The sequence below is a fragment of the Budorcas taxicolor genome, chromosome 5 (genome assembly GCF_023091745.1).
Source record: "Budorcas taxicolor isolate Tak-1 chromosome 5, Takin1.1, whole genome shotgun sequence".
NCBI lineage: Eukaryota > Metazoa > Chordata > Mammalia > Artiodactyla > Bovidae > Budorcas > Budorcas taxicolor.
This window is the reverse complement of record NC_068914.1, coordinates 3,468,752-3,482,584: the sequence shown is the minus strand read 5'-3', so window position 1 is coordinate 3,482,584 and position 13,833 is coordinate 3,468,752. Positions and strand designations below refer to the sequence as shown.

At 43.6% G+C, this 13,833-nt stretch overlaps 1 protein-coding gene across 1 annotated transcript in view; it reads right to left on the bottom strand.

The window, feature by feature from the left end:
- PTPN20 (protein tyrosine phosphatase non-receptor type 20) overlaps positions 1–6,956 on the bottom strand; it is a 70,996-nt gene extending 64,040 nt beyond the window's left edge. The window contains exon 1 of the mRNA XM_052639663.1: positions 6,912–6,956. Within this exon, the coding sequence (XP_052495623.1) occupies positions 6,912–6,956 (45 nt within the window). The remainder of the gene's footprint in view (positions 1–6,911) is intronic.
- Between the last annotated feature and the right edge of the window lie 6,877 nt (positions 6,957–13,833).

The window sequence follows — 13,833 nt, the reverse complement described above, 5'->3', positions numbered from 1 at the left end:
TGGTGGGAATGCAGACTAGTACAGCCACTATGGAGAACAGTGTGGAGATTCCTTAAAAAACTGGAAATAGAACTGCCTTATGACCCAGCAATCCCAGTGCTGGGCATACACACTGAGGAAACCAGAATTGAAAGAGACACGTGTACCCCAATGTTCATCGCAGCACTGTTTATAATAGCCAGGACATGGAAACAACCTAGATGTCCATCAGCAGATGAATGGATAAGAAAGCTATGGTACATATACACAATGGAGTATTACACAGCCATTAGAAAGAATACATTTGAATCAGTTCTATGAGGTGGATGAAACTGGAGCCGATTATACAGAGTGAAGTAAGCCAGAAAGAAAACCACCAATACAGTATACTAACACATATATATGGAATTTAGACAGATGGTAACCATGACCCTGTATGCGAGACAGCAAAAGAGACACAGATGTGTAGAACGGACTTTTGGACTCTGTGGGAGAGGGAGAGGGTGGAATGATTTGGGAGAATGGCATTGAAACATGTATACTATCATGTAAGAAACGAATCACCAGTCTATGTTCGATACAGGATACAGGATGCTTGGGGCTGGTGCACAGGGATGATCCAGAGAGATGATATGGGGTGGGAGGTGGGAGGGGGTTCAGGATTGGGAACTCATGTACACCCGTGGTGGATTCATGTCAATGTATGGTAAAACCAATACAGTATTGTAAAGCAAAATAAAGTAAAAATAAAAATTTTAAAAATAATAATAAATAATTTTAAAAAAGAAAGATAATACCAAAGATTATAATTTATTGCCCTGTTGGACATAGACCAGGCTTTTAAAATCTGACCCAGCAACCCCCTCTAACATTTGTTCAAAATACGTATAAAAAACTAGATCCTCAAACTGATCTCAGAACCACCTCTGTCACCTTCCCCGCTGCTTCACTAATAAATAAATTGAATAAAATCCTTAACACAGTTTCATTTCAAATTTTAATGAGTTACATTTTAAATTTTTTGAAAATTCTACTTTTATGAAGGAGGGGGTAGATTTCTTCTTTTTAAAAGGACATCAGGACTTCCCTAGAAGTTCAGTAGTTAAGACTCTACACTTCTAAAGCAGCGGACATGGGTTTGATTCCTGGTTAAGGAACTAAGATCTCACATGCCATAAAGCCAAAAAAATAATAAAAGGACAGCAGTGGCCTTGTGACTGATACTGAGGTGGTGGACATAAGCGATGAGCCTCCTCTGGAAATAACACTGAAAAGTCAAACATCTTATTGTTAAATAAAACCCACCAAGAATGATGCCCAAGCTTCTGCCTCCCAAATATATGACTGAAAATATTTTAAATGATACAATCTTTTAATATTTGTTTGAACTATAGTTGATTTACAACACTGTGTTAGTTTCTGGTATACACCAAAGTGATCAAATATCTATAAACACACACACAGCATTCTCCATTTCAGCTTCTTACAGGACTTGAGTATAGTTTTCTGTGCTATACCATAGAAGCTTGTTGCTTATCTATTTTATAAATGCTGCACTGTGCCTAGTCACTCAGTCATGTCAAACTCTCTGCAACACCATGGACTGTAGCTCACCAAGCTCCTCTGTCCATGGGGATTCTCCAGGCAAGAATACTGGAGCAGGTTGCCATGCCCTCCTCCAGGAGATCTTCCCAACCCAGGGAATGAACCCAGGTCTCCCACACTACAGGCAGAGTCTTTACCATCTGAGCCACCAGGGAAGCCCATTTTATATACAGTAGTTTGTATCTGTTAATCTTAAACTCCTAATTTATCCCTGCCTTATGGTCACCCCTTCAGTAACCATAAATTTGTCTATGTCTGTGAGTCTGTTTCTGTCTTATAAATAAGTTCATCTGTATATTCTAGATTCCACAAACAAGTGACATTACATATTTGTCTTTGTCTGACTTAACGTGATAATCTTTAGGTCCACCCATGTTGCTGAAAATGTCATTATTTCATTCTTTCTTATGGCTGGACAGCAGTCCATTGTTCATATATACCATATCTTCTTTATCCATTCATCTGTCAGTGGACACTGAGGTGCTTCCATGTCTTGGCTATTGTACATAATGCTGCTATGAACACTGATATGCATGTATCTTTTCAAATTAAAAGTTTTCTCCAGATATATGCCCAGGAGTGGGATAAATAAACAAGCATTTTTGTAAAAATCAATAAGAAAACAAACCAATTTTAAAATAGGAAAAAAAAGTTAAACTGACACTCCACCCAAGAATATGTACAGATGGCAGGGAATTCCCTGGCAGCCAAGTGGTTAAGACTCCATGCTTCCACTTCAGGGGGCAGGGGTTCGATCCCCGGTCAGGAAACTAAGCCCCATATGATACTCAGAATGGCCAAAAAAAGAAAAAGGTACAAATGGCAAACAAGCATGTGAAAAGATGCTCAACAGCATGTGTCACTAGAGAATTGCAAAATAAAACTACAATAAGATGTTAAGAGCTAACTATCAGAATGGTTAAAATTCAAAAACATGACAATACTAAATGCTGGCAAGAATGTGGATTCACTGCTGAGAATACAAAACGGTACAGTCACTCTAGAAAACTATTTAGCAGGTCCTTACAAAGCTTAAACTAGTATTGCCATATGATCCAGCAATTGTTCTCCTAGTTATTGACTCAATTGATCTGCAACTATGTCCACACAAAAACATGCATTCAAATGACTATAGTTGGTTTATTCATAATCAGTAGGAACTGGAAGTAATCAAGATGTAATTCAACGGTGGAATGGATAAACTATGGTACATCCACAATGAAATATTATTCAGTGATAAAAAGAAATAAGCTATCTAGCCAGAAATCGATATGGAGGAATCTTAAGTGAATGTTGCTCTGGGAAAAAAGCGAGTCTGAAAAGGTAGGATTCCCGATTGGCTGTATGATTCCAGCTCTATGATAAGGCCTTTATCAGATATGTGTTTTGAAAACATTTTCTCCTAGTGTACAACTTGTCTTTATTTTCTTAACAATATCTTTCACAGAAATTTTTAATTTTAATAAAGTCCAGTTTGTAAGTTTTTTCTTCTTTCTTTTGGTGTTGTGTCTAAAAAATTCATTGCCAAAACCAAGGTAATCTAGATTTCTCCTATGTGACTGTGTCCTTTAAAGAGCTATTTTAAAGTCCTAACCTCCAGTATCTGTGAATGTGAACTTACAGGGCATTTCCCGGTATAACCAGGTGAGGATGAGTTTCTAACCCAATGATTGATATCCTTAAAAGACAAGTGAAATTCGGACACAGATACGGAGAAAGAAATCCATGCGATAACAGAGGCGAAAATTGGAGTCATATGTCTACAGACCAAGGAGCTCAAAGATTACTGGCAATCATGAAAAGAGGGAAGCAAGGAAAGATTCTCTCATAGAGACTTTAAAGCCAGCAAGGCTTTCTGACAACTTAATGTCAGAATTTTGCCTCCAAATGTGGAAGAAGGCATTCTTCTGTTTTAAAATCATCCAGTTTGTAGTATTCTGTTATGGAAAACCTAGGAAAGTAATATATATTATGGCACCAGAATGTTGTGCTGATGTAATAATTACCTAAAAATGTAGAATTAGGTAATGGGTAGAAGATGGAAGAGTTCTGAGGTACAGAAATAACTTAGATTGCCTTAAAAATACTACTGATGCAAATACAACTGTTACGGATTTCCCTGGTAGTCCAGTGCCTAAGACTCCATGCTCCCAATGCAGGGTACCCGGGTTCGATTCCTTGTCAGGGAACCAGGTCATATGTGTTGTGTGGCATGCTCAAAAAAAAAAAAAAGAATTTAGTTTTTTAAAATTAAATATATAAATACAGATGTTAAAGGCAATTCTAGTAAAGGGGTTGGAAAGAAAAGAGGGGAATTTTAGAAAAAAAGAGCATATCCCAAACATATAAAAAGTTTTACAGCTCAAAAAGAAAATCAACCCAATGCTTTTTCAAACAGGCAAAAAATTTAAAAATAAAATTTTTTTCTTAACAAAGGAAAAATACAAATGGTACACAAACAAATGAAAAGATGCTCATCACCCCTGGCCAACAGAAAAATGCAAAAGAAAACAATACTAAGATATCACCATATACTTGTTAGAATGGCTGAAATGAAACATGCACACACAAAACAACACAAAGTAGTTTTGGCAACAATGTGAAGCAACTGGAATGCTCATTACTGCTGTTTGGATCACTTAGTACCCTGCTTATTTTTCTTAGAAGCACCTGTCGTTACCTTAAAATTTGCTTGCGTATGTATGGAATAAGTCTAAATTTATCTGCTTATATGTTTACTGTGTATCTCAATCAATAAAAGGACCATGAGGCTGGTGACTTGGTCAGTCTTGTTACCATTTTTGTCATGTCCACACCAAGAAAGATGGCACAAACTGGGCACTCAAAACATACTTATTAAGAGGCGGGAAAGAAAGGAAAGGATGCTAAGATAAGTGAATGTGTGGGGCGAGGGACCCAGTCACAGCACGCTACAGAGGGACAGCATGCTGCTACAGAAGAAAATGGATTTAGATCACCAGAAGGACATGCAGAGACCGTTAATTTCAGTTGCATGTCAGAGTTATCCGGAGAGCTCTGCAAAATGCCAATCCCTACACCAAATCGTGAATGGAACCTAAACTACAGAGCTGCATGAATCTGGGTGTAAATCTGGGACAAGTCACTTAACTTCCCTTTGCCCCAAAGTTCTCCTACAAAATGGAAACAATACACACTTCCCGGAGTCATTGTCTAAAATTAAGACTACAGATAAAGTTCTCAGTAAATGTTAATTCTCCTCCCCAGGGAAAAGGATGAAATTTTCACTGCCCAGTGATAAATGCTAATTCAATCATTAACTTCCTTCAGACAGTGACTGAAGCCATGAAGTTAAAGACACTTGCTCCTTGGAAGAAAAACTATGAAAAACCTAAGCAGCATATTAAAAAGCAGTTAACATCACTTTGCCAACAAAGGTCCGTATAGTCAAAGCTATGGTTTTTCCAGCAGTCATATATGGATGTGAAAGTTAGACCATAAAGAAGGTTGAGCGCTGAAGAATTGCTGCTTTAAAACTGTAGTGCTGAAGAAGACTCTCGAGAATTCCTTGGACTGCAAGGAGATCAAACCAGTCAATCCTAAAGGAAATCAACCCTGAATAATTTTTGGAAGGATTGATGCCAAAGCTGAAGTTCCAATCCCTTGACTACCTGATGTGAAGAGTCAACTCATTAGACAAGACCCTGATGCTGGGAAAGACTGAGGGCAGGAGGAGAAGGGGCAACAGAGGGTGTGGTGGTGGGATGGCAACGCCGCCTCAATGGATGTGAGTTTAGCAAACCCTGGGAGATGGTGAAGCACGGGGAAGCCTAGTGGGCCGCAGCCCATGGGGTCGCAAAGAGTCAGACACTACGCAGCAACTGAACACCAACAATCAATTCATATTTTTCTTTCTTACTTGATTATTAAATTGAACATCTGCACTGTGTACATTTTTAGAAATACAAACTTTTTTTACTCTCCTGATAAGATGATGTCTGAAGCCACATGATTCTCAAACCTGGCTGTAGGTTAATTACCTAAGAAGACTTTTTTTTAATATCAATACCAAATGTCCAGACTTGGCCCAAGTCAACTGACTTAGAATCTCTGGGGTGAGTCTAGAACATCAGTATTTTTAAAAAAGTTTAACTCAACAGTGATTTTAAAACATAGGCCTGAAAAGCACTGATCTGCATTAATGATATCACATCCTAATTGCACATATGAGTCATTTGGGGAGCTCTTAAAAAACAGATTGAGGCCAGAACCCCATCATGACTTACTGACTCACAATCTGTGGATGTAAACCATATCATTTTGCAAAGCTTCATAAAACTCCCCCAATTATTCTGGTGCAGACCCACTGGGAACCATTGCTTTATGCCATGCATTCAGTCTCCTTGTTGTCCACCAGAAAACATCATTTAGAACTTCCACTGGCCTCCTGTGCCAAGCCTGCTCAGTGGCTCTTAGTCAGCAGATGAAGTGACGCATCACAGTAGGTCTTGATTTTACAGATCTTTTTAGAACATGTTCATGTGATGCCCCTTGACCCAATCATTTGCCATACACAGTGCCCAGCACTAGCTATATAGTCCACGGTCCTTTCTAACCAAATCCCTGTGAGCGGCTGCTGGTCTGGTAAGGACAAAATGGAATCACATTACTCCCCAAGCTTTATTTCCCTCTAAATGGTATTGCAATGCCAGGACAAATTAAATGAATATCACTGGTCAAATGAATCTGAGTGAAATCCAAGTTGTTTTCTGCACTGAGAAAAAAACTGATATGTTTGCTTCCCTCAGAGAGGTCATAAAAGTAGGGAAAACAAAGATGATCCCTGAGTCTTAACAGCATTTCCAAACTCAACCTAAATCCAGCAGCAAAAACCTTAGAAAATGACTTCAGCGGTGCCAGTCAGTCAGAAGACACACCACCATGGCGGCGCTATCAGGCAGATCGTAGTGAAGCGTTCACATAACCAGGCATTAGTTTAGATTTATTAAGTATATTAATTCATATGATCCGCACAAGAACCCCATATATAGGTATTATAATTATTCTTATTTCATGGATAAAAAGAAAAAAGGAACAGAGGTTAAATATTTTGCCCAAAGTCACATAGCTAGTAGGTGGCAGTTTCTGAATCCAATCAACCTGCTTCAGTCCATCATCTTGCCTACTCCGCTACTTCAGTATAGATGAGTGATGGCTAAGTTCTTAAAAAAAAAAAAAACTTGAAGTCTGCAGCAGAAACTGGATATCAGACCATGTGTACCTAGGGCAAGTTACGTAACCCCTCGGAGCCTACTTTTGCATCTGAAAAAGAGAGACCATAACAGTACCTGCCCCGACGAGTCGGGGTGACAGTTCATCAAGACCATGCACATAATGCGCTTCCAAACAGTGCCCGGCACTTTTAAGAGCAGTGCCAGCCATTATTATTATCTGTATCGGCCCAAGCAGGCAGGGGGAAATTAAAACCTATGAAGCTGAAAATGTTCCCTGCTGATCTTAGATCTGTAGACTCCCATTACAGCAGAGCAAACGAAGCAAGTAACAACAGCTAATTCACAAAACCTTAAACTGGCACTGAGCAAAACCCCCAGCCCCTCCAGTCCACGATTATGAGTCAGTCTGGAAATGGAAAGCTCTATTTGCTATAGTTTGGCTGTTTTTAGAAAAACATACTCAAGTATCAAGTTGTAGAAATGTAACTGCACCAGGAGCTAGACTTTGAAGTAGCTGCAGACTGCGGTGGACTTCGGTTAGAGAATATGTCACAGGAGAAAACTCCCCTCCGGTGGCGAACGTCACTTTCCTCAGTCACGTTCGTATAAACAAAAGAAAAACAAAGTAAGGGTTCAAACAGGTAACAGTCACCATATGCTTGCTGCTAAGTCGCTTCAGTCGTGTCCGACTCTGTGAGACCCCATAGACGGCAGCCCACCAGGCTCCCCTGTCCCTGGGATTCTCCAGGCAAGAACACTGGACTGGGTTGCCATTTCCTTCTCCAGTGCATGAAAGTGAAAAGTGAAAGGGAAGTCGCTCAGTCGTGTCTGACTCTTAGCGACCCCATGGACTGCAGCCCACCAGGCTCCTCCGCCCATGGGATTTTCCAGGCAAGAGTGCTGGAGTGGGGTGCCACTGCCTTCTTCACACCATTTGCTTGTGACTGTATTAAACGTTTTCCATGTATTACCTCACCTAATCTTCACAACACTCTTCCCACCCACAGAAAGCCAACAACCCCACTGGGTTAATCTCACTTTGAAGTTCCTGACTACACATCTCAAGCAGGCACTCAGCGCTGCCTAGCAATCCAATTCCATTTCCCTTAGTTCACTTTCCCACTCTCCAGAAGGGCTATGCCACAGGTATCTCCTAACGCCTCTTCTCCTCTCCCCCGCTGCCCTTACTCTCAGCCAGTGGCTGCCTTCATAGACAGATGGTGCCTCTACCACCTGTCTGCATCTGTACTTTCCTCAGCTTCCCCTCTAGATACGATGGAATATATGTTCCTATTCATTTCAAAGCCAACTGCTCACCAGCACTGGGGTCTCCTCTCTGAGGTATTCAAGTACTTCCCCTGAAATGTTGCCCTTTCTCATCTGCATCATTTCCCCCTTTTTTTGAATTCAATCCCACTAGCACATAAACATATTCTAGTTTCCCCTATCTTAAAAGAAAATTTCACTTGACTTTAAGACCCCTCTACGCTACCAAAGTTTTTATTGTCAAAATGATGAAAATCCTCTTAATTGCCAAACTATTCTTGCATATTCACCGTGGATGACCACCATCTCCCTCTGGCTTCCCTTCCTCTTCTCTATCTACACTCTCAACCTAGGTGGTTTCACTTAGTCCTTTAATTTAATTACCACTTATGTGCTAATGATTCCAAAGACCAATTCTAGCCCTAAAATCCCCTAGGACTTTAGACTCAAATTTCCAATGGCATATTTGACATACCAACTTAAAAATCTACTAGGTGGTTTATATTACATATGTTTTACCACAATTAAAAAAAATCTACCAGGTGATTGACAGATAGAGTGACAGAGAGATGAAAAACAAGCATAGCTAAATAATAATAGGGTCTAGGTGGTAAGCATACTCACTGTAAAATTCACTGTAAAATCCTTCCAAGTATATAGTTCATATGTTGTATGTTGGGGAAAAACCCCAACATAACCCTAACATATTATGTTAGGAGTCTCAACATAATATATTCAAAAAATCTTTGATTCCATCCACTTACAGCGTTCTCCCATCTCATTAAATAGCAAGGCAAAAGGAGGCAAGGCAAAAGGAGGCAAGGCAAAAAGCCAAAACTCAGCCTTGAGTGGCTCTCTCCCACCTGGAATATAATTCCATGAAGGCAAGGACGCTGTTCATCTAGCAAAGTCCTAGCACACAGGAGGAGTTCAAAAACACCTGTGGAATCAATCATGAATTAACACTCTGTTTCTCCCTAAGTCCTACAAGCCTCACTAATCCTTGAGTGAGAATGGCGCTCTTGGCCTCCAAACCGCCCCCCCAGGGAGCAGAAACTGTCCTAAGACCCGATCATGGCTTCTCACCAATCACAGCTGTTCCACGCTCGTCAGCGAGAGTTCAACGCCTTTCTTTACCACGGAACCAACGTGACTCCTGTCCCAAACCTGTGACACACAGGACCCGTGACACGTCACAGCACAGCTGGGCCTCACACTGCCCAGGCTGTCTTCCCCCAAGGATTCAGCGGCCTCTGACCTCACTTGGCCCAGGGCCTGCCCGAATCCCGCCCCAGAGACCTCCCTGTGGCGGCTGGGGCCACAGTCCACTCTTCAGTGGGCACCAGCGGCATCTTCCTCTCAAGACCAGTGGCCGGACCCAAGTCTGCCCGCACATGCTCCTGTGCAGCAGCCCCTCTGCCCCACCCCGTGTCCCACCTGGCCCCCACGGCTCTCCTCACCTGGACCTGCCCCGCCCAGCCTGCCCCAACCGCCCCGCCCGCCTCCAGCCCCCTCCCTTGCCGGTTGGGTTCACGCGGGAGCTTCAGGCCGGGCGAGATCGGTGCCATCCAATCCTGGGGGCTCCCGTGGGCCTGCGCACGGAGCCTCGCCCCGCTCCAGAGCCCTCTGCTCGCAGTGCTGCCCTCTGCTCGCAGTGCTGCCCTCTGCTCGCAGTGCTGCCCTCTGCTCGCAGTGCTGCCCTCTGCTCGCAGTGCTGCCCTCTGCTCGCAGTGCTGCCCTCTGCTCGCAGTGCTGCCCTCTGCTCGCAGTGCTGCCCTCTGCTGGCCTTCCGAAGCACTGCCGCAATCCCCGCGGACCGGGTGGTGGATTTCCTGCGGTCCCTGGTCCACTGGCCTGTGTATGCTCCTTCCCACTGCCAGCAACTCTCTGAGCTATGCCCGCATCCACTGAACCACTGAGGACTGTGTTCTCTCGGGGGTGATCGCCTGGTTCACATCTGCCCCTAAGCTTCCTACTGAATTGGAGAGGAGCCGGGATAGGGTGCTGGTTTTCAGTGTCAGGATAAGGCACGCAGTGTTTAGGCACTTCCAACAGGATAGACTATGGCAAAAGGAGGCACTAGCCTGTGCCAGAATGTGAGGCCATTTAGCTGCTAAGTCGAGTGAGGCAGTTTCAGCTAGGGAGGTCAGTGTAGGGGAATTCAGTATAGCCATTGTCTCAGTACTACAAGCCAGAATCGTTTCATCCTAACAAGAGCGCCTCTCTTCATTTGGTCCTGACCGGAGCCACTCCGGTGAACCTCGTTCCCTTAAGACATGATGAGACCTGCCTCACTTAGCCCACAGCCTGGTCCAGGGGAGCCAGATCATTGAACTGAGCCGGCACTGAGCAAAACCAGTCACCCTCTGTCCAGGCATAGGGGTCAATTTCCTGCTTGGTGAGTCACAACAGCTGTCTCCTCTCCACCAGAGGCCTGGCCATCCCTCAGCAGCCACGGCTTCCTCCAATCAGGATAGGATTCCTCCTTAAAAGCTGGGCTCCTGTTTGATGTTTCTGTAGTTCTCATAGCGTCTCATGCCTGAAGTCTGCGCACCATCACTGTTTCACAAATCTGAGCAGCACAGATGAATCAGAATGTTCTATTGATGTGTCCCTACATATTACGTGGCTGTCATGGGGAAACACAGAAGTGTCACCCGTGGCACAGGGAGATCACTGAATGAACACTTGGTGGAAGTGGTCCCTGAGGACTCATCCTGTCCCTCAACTTTCTCTTAAACCATATCCTATTCCCAGTGGTTACATACCCAAGAGGCTGCTTCTGTTTTCACCAGTGAAAAATTTGAAGAATTATAAAGTTAGTTTTTCATCAAAATTTCTGCCATTCTTTGGCAGTCTTGCTATCACCAGTACTACAAGCAGTCTTGCAGGCCAAGATTTAAGTCCCTCCTTTGCTACTGAGAAGTCCCCTTTCTAGCCTGACTGAGGAGTAGCTTAGTTGCCCCCTCCCTGCTGCCCCCAGATACCACCTTTCCATAGCCTGCTCGGTTCCAGGTGGATCCCTGGGGAAGCTCAACTAGTGTAGCAGCAGTGACCAGCGCAGAGGTGATGCAGATTCTGGAACCTCAGTCTGCATTCTTGACCCTGGTCTGAGCACCCAGACTCCCTCAGGATGGACTCTGAGAGCCAGGCATACTTCTGCTCTCCATTGAGTTGAGACCCCTCTGCTCCTTTCAAGTGCAAGAATTTACTGCCCAAATGGCCACTCATCTCAAGCTGTGAGTCTCCAGACACAATCAGAGAGGACCCTTGAAGGCCTCCCAGATTCCAGGAAACAGCTTGTACCCAGAACCTCAGGACCCAAAGTCATGTCTTCACAGCCCCCAAGGCCCATGTTAAAGTTCAGCGTTTTCTAAACCTTTCTTGGGGCCAGGGAAGAGCGGATAATTAAGAACAAGCAATGCTGACAAAAAGAAAAAAAAAATCATTTCAGCCACACTGCCCTTCCACAGGCTTCGTCGTGGCACAGACCTCTGCTTTGCAGCCTGGTTTATTTTTGGATGGTGCTCTTCACACGAGCACTACCAAGTGTGAGTCAATGAGGACTGCGAGCTTGGAAGAAGCTGTTGGGCCTTTTCTGGGTCTTTCTTTCTCTCTGTTCAGTTTTGAGATACTTCACATAAAAGACTCCATAAAAATAAATTGTGGAAAGTACAAGGCCAATAAAAATCCCAGTGGAAGCTGAACACTAGTTTATTTAAAAAGCCAAAGAACATGCACTTACCTCGTTCTGGATTCCCAGCTGCCTAGTTCCTGGGCCTAGCACATGGTCAATGCCCCATAAATATTAATTGATCGATCCATTAGTTGGTTGCTCACCCATCTGCAGAGCAACTGTCTACCGCTCTGCTTGCACACACACACAAGCCTAAGGAGAGAGTCCTTAGGCTTTGATGGGAGAGTTGCTAAGTTGGCAGGGGAGCCTGCCACAATGCCCTGCCTTCTACTTCTAGCTCTGCTTATTAAGAGTCAAATAATGATGTGGCAGAAAGTGAATTGCAAACACTGCCAAATTCTAAGAGAGGAGCTGGACACATGCCTTTCAGGCCTCATGTATTTGGTCCTCTTGGTCTGTGCCAAGCCCTGTGCTTTGCAGCAAAAATCCAGATGTTGCCATCTTACTGCATCTTATTAGCTGGACAGAATAGGGTGCATGCAGAAGGCAACTTCTTTGTTCTTTTCTAATGTCTTTCAAACTCAATGCTCAGATGCATTTTTTCCCCCGGGCGTCTTGCATATAAAACTTTGGGCAGGTCTATAACTTTGAGCACCCAGAACAGTCCTTTTCAGTGTAAGACTCCCTCTGACTTCTTATCTGACTCTTGGGCTCTCTCTGTCTTGAGGCCAGGACTGCTTTGGGCTAGAAATAGGCATAGGAAGTGGCCACTTCATTTCTCCTTTCTTACCCAAATTCACACCCACAGTCTACTCTCTAGACACCTCTGCATCTGGAATCCAACACAGGGCCCTCTGCTGACTGTTTGTCCTGAGAAAATCCTGGGCTTACCCTAAGAACTTCCTCAAGAATTCCTTTTTGAGATACCTCCAAGGGCAGCGCCATGGCTTGGGCGATGTTGCCATTCGCCAGTTGTTTACAATGCCCTCCCTCTTTTCAAATGAAGAAAGGGCCGCCCTCAGGTCATTCTGAAACTTCCTACAGAACACGCCCTGCCAATACATGAGCAGTCATGGCATGGTTGAAGCAGAGTAAAGAAGACCACTTTTCAAAAGTAACCTTTTTTATTTTGAGATTATTGTCGATTCACGTGCAGTTATATGAAACAATACGGATGGTCTCCTGTGCTCTTCACTCAGTCTGCCCCAATGGCAGCACCTTACAAAACTAGCAGAACATCACAACCAGGATACTGACATTGATGGATCCATCCCTCTTGTTCAGATTTCTTTTACTTGTACTCATTTTTATGTGTGTATTTTCAGTTCTATACAACTTAAAATTTACATACATAATACTGTACATCAGCTGTGTTTCAATTTTTTGAAAAAGTTCTACATAATTTTGTCACAGGAGTAGCTTCGTGTATCCACCACAACAGTCAAGATATGAAACAGTCTATCACCGTCAGAATGGTGCCCCTTTATAAGCACACCCACTTCCCTCCTACCTGCCCCTCCTCCCCTGCTGCTGCTGCTGCTAAGTCGCTTCAGTCGTGTCCGACTGTGCAACCCCATAGACGGCAGCCCACCAGGCTCCCCCGTCCCTGGGATTCTCCAGGCAAGAACACTGGAGTGGGTTGCCATTGCCTTCTCCAATGCATGAAAGTGAAAAGGGAAAGTGAAGTCGCTCAGTCATGTCCGACCCTCAGCGACCCCATGGACTGCAGCCTTCCAGGCTCCTCTGTCCATGGGGATTTTCCAGGCAAGTGTACTGGAGTGGGATGCCATTGCCTTCTCCGCCCTCCTCCCCTGCTTCCTCCTAAATCTAGAGTAACCACAAATCTATTCCCCATTTCTATAACTTTGTCATTTTAAGAATCCTATATAAATGGAATCATGCTGTGAAAACTTTTGCGATTGACTTTTTTTCCGGCATAATTCTCTAGAGATGCATTCAAGCCTGAATCAATAGTTTACTCCTCTTGGTGTGAATGTACCAAAGTTTGTTTAACCATTCACCTGCATGAAGGGCATCCAGATTATTTGCAGTTTTTGGCTATTACAAATAAAGTTGCTATAAAGATTCATGTACAAGTTTTTGCGTGAATATGTTTCCATTTCTCTGAGATAA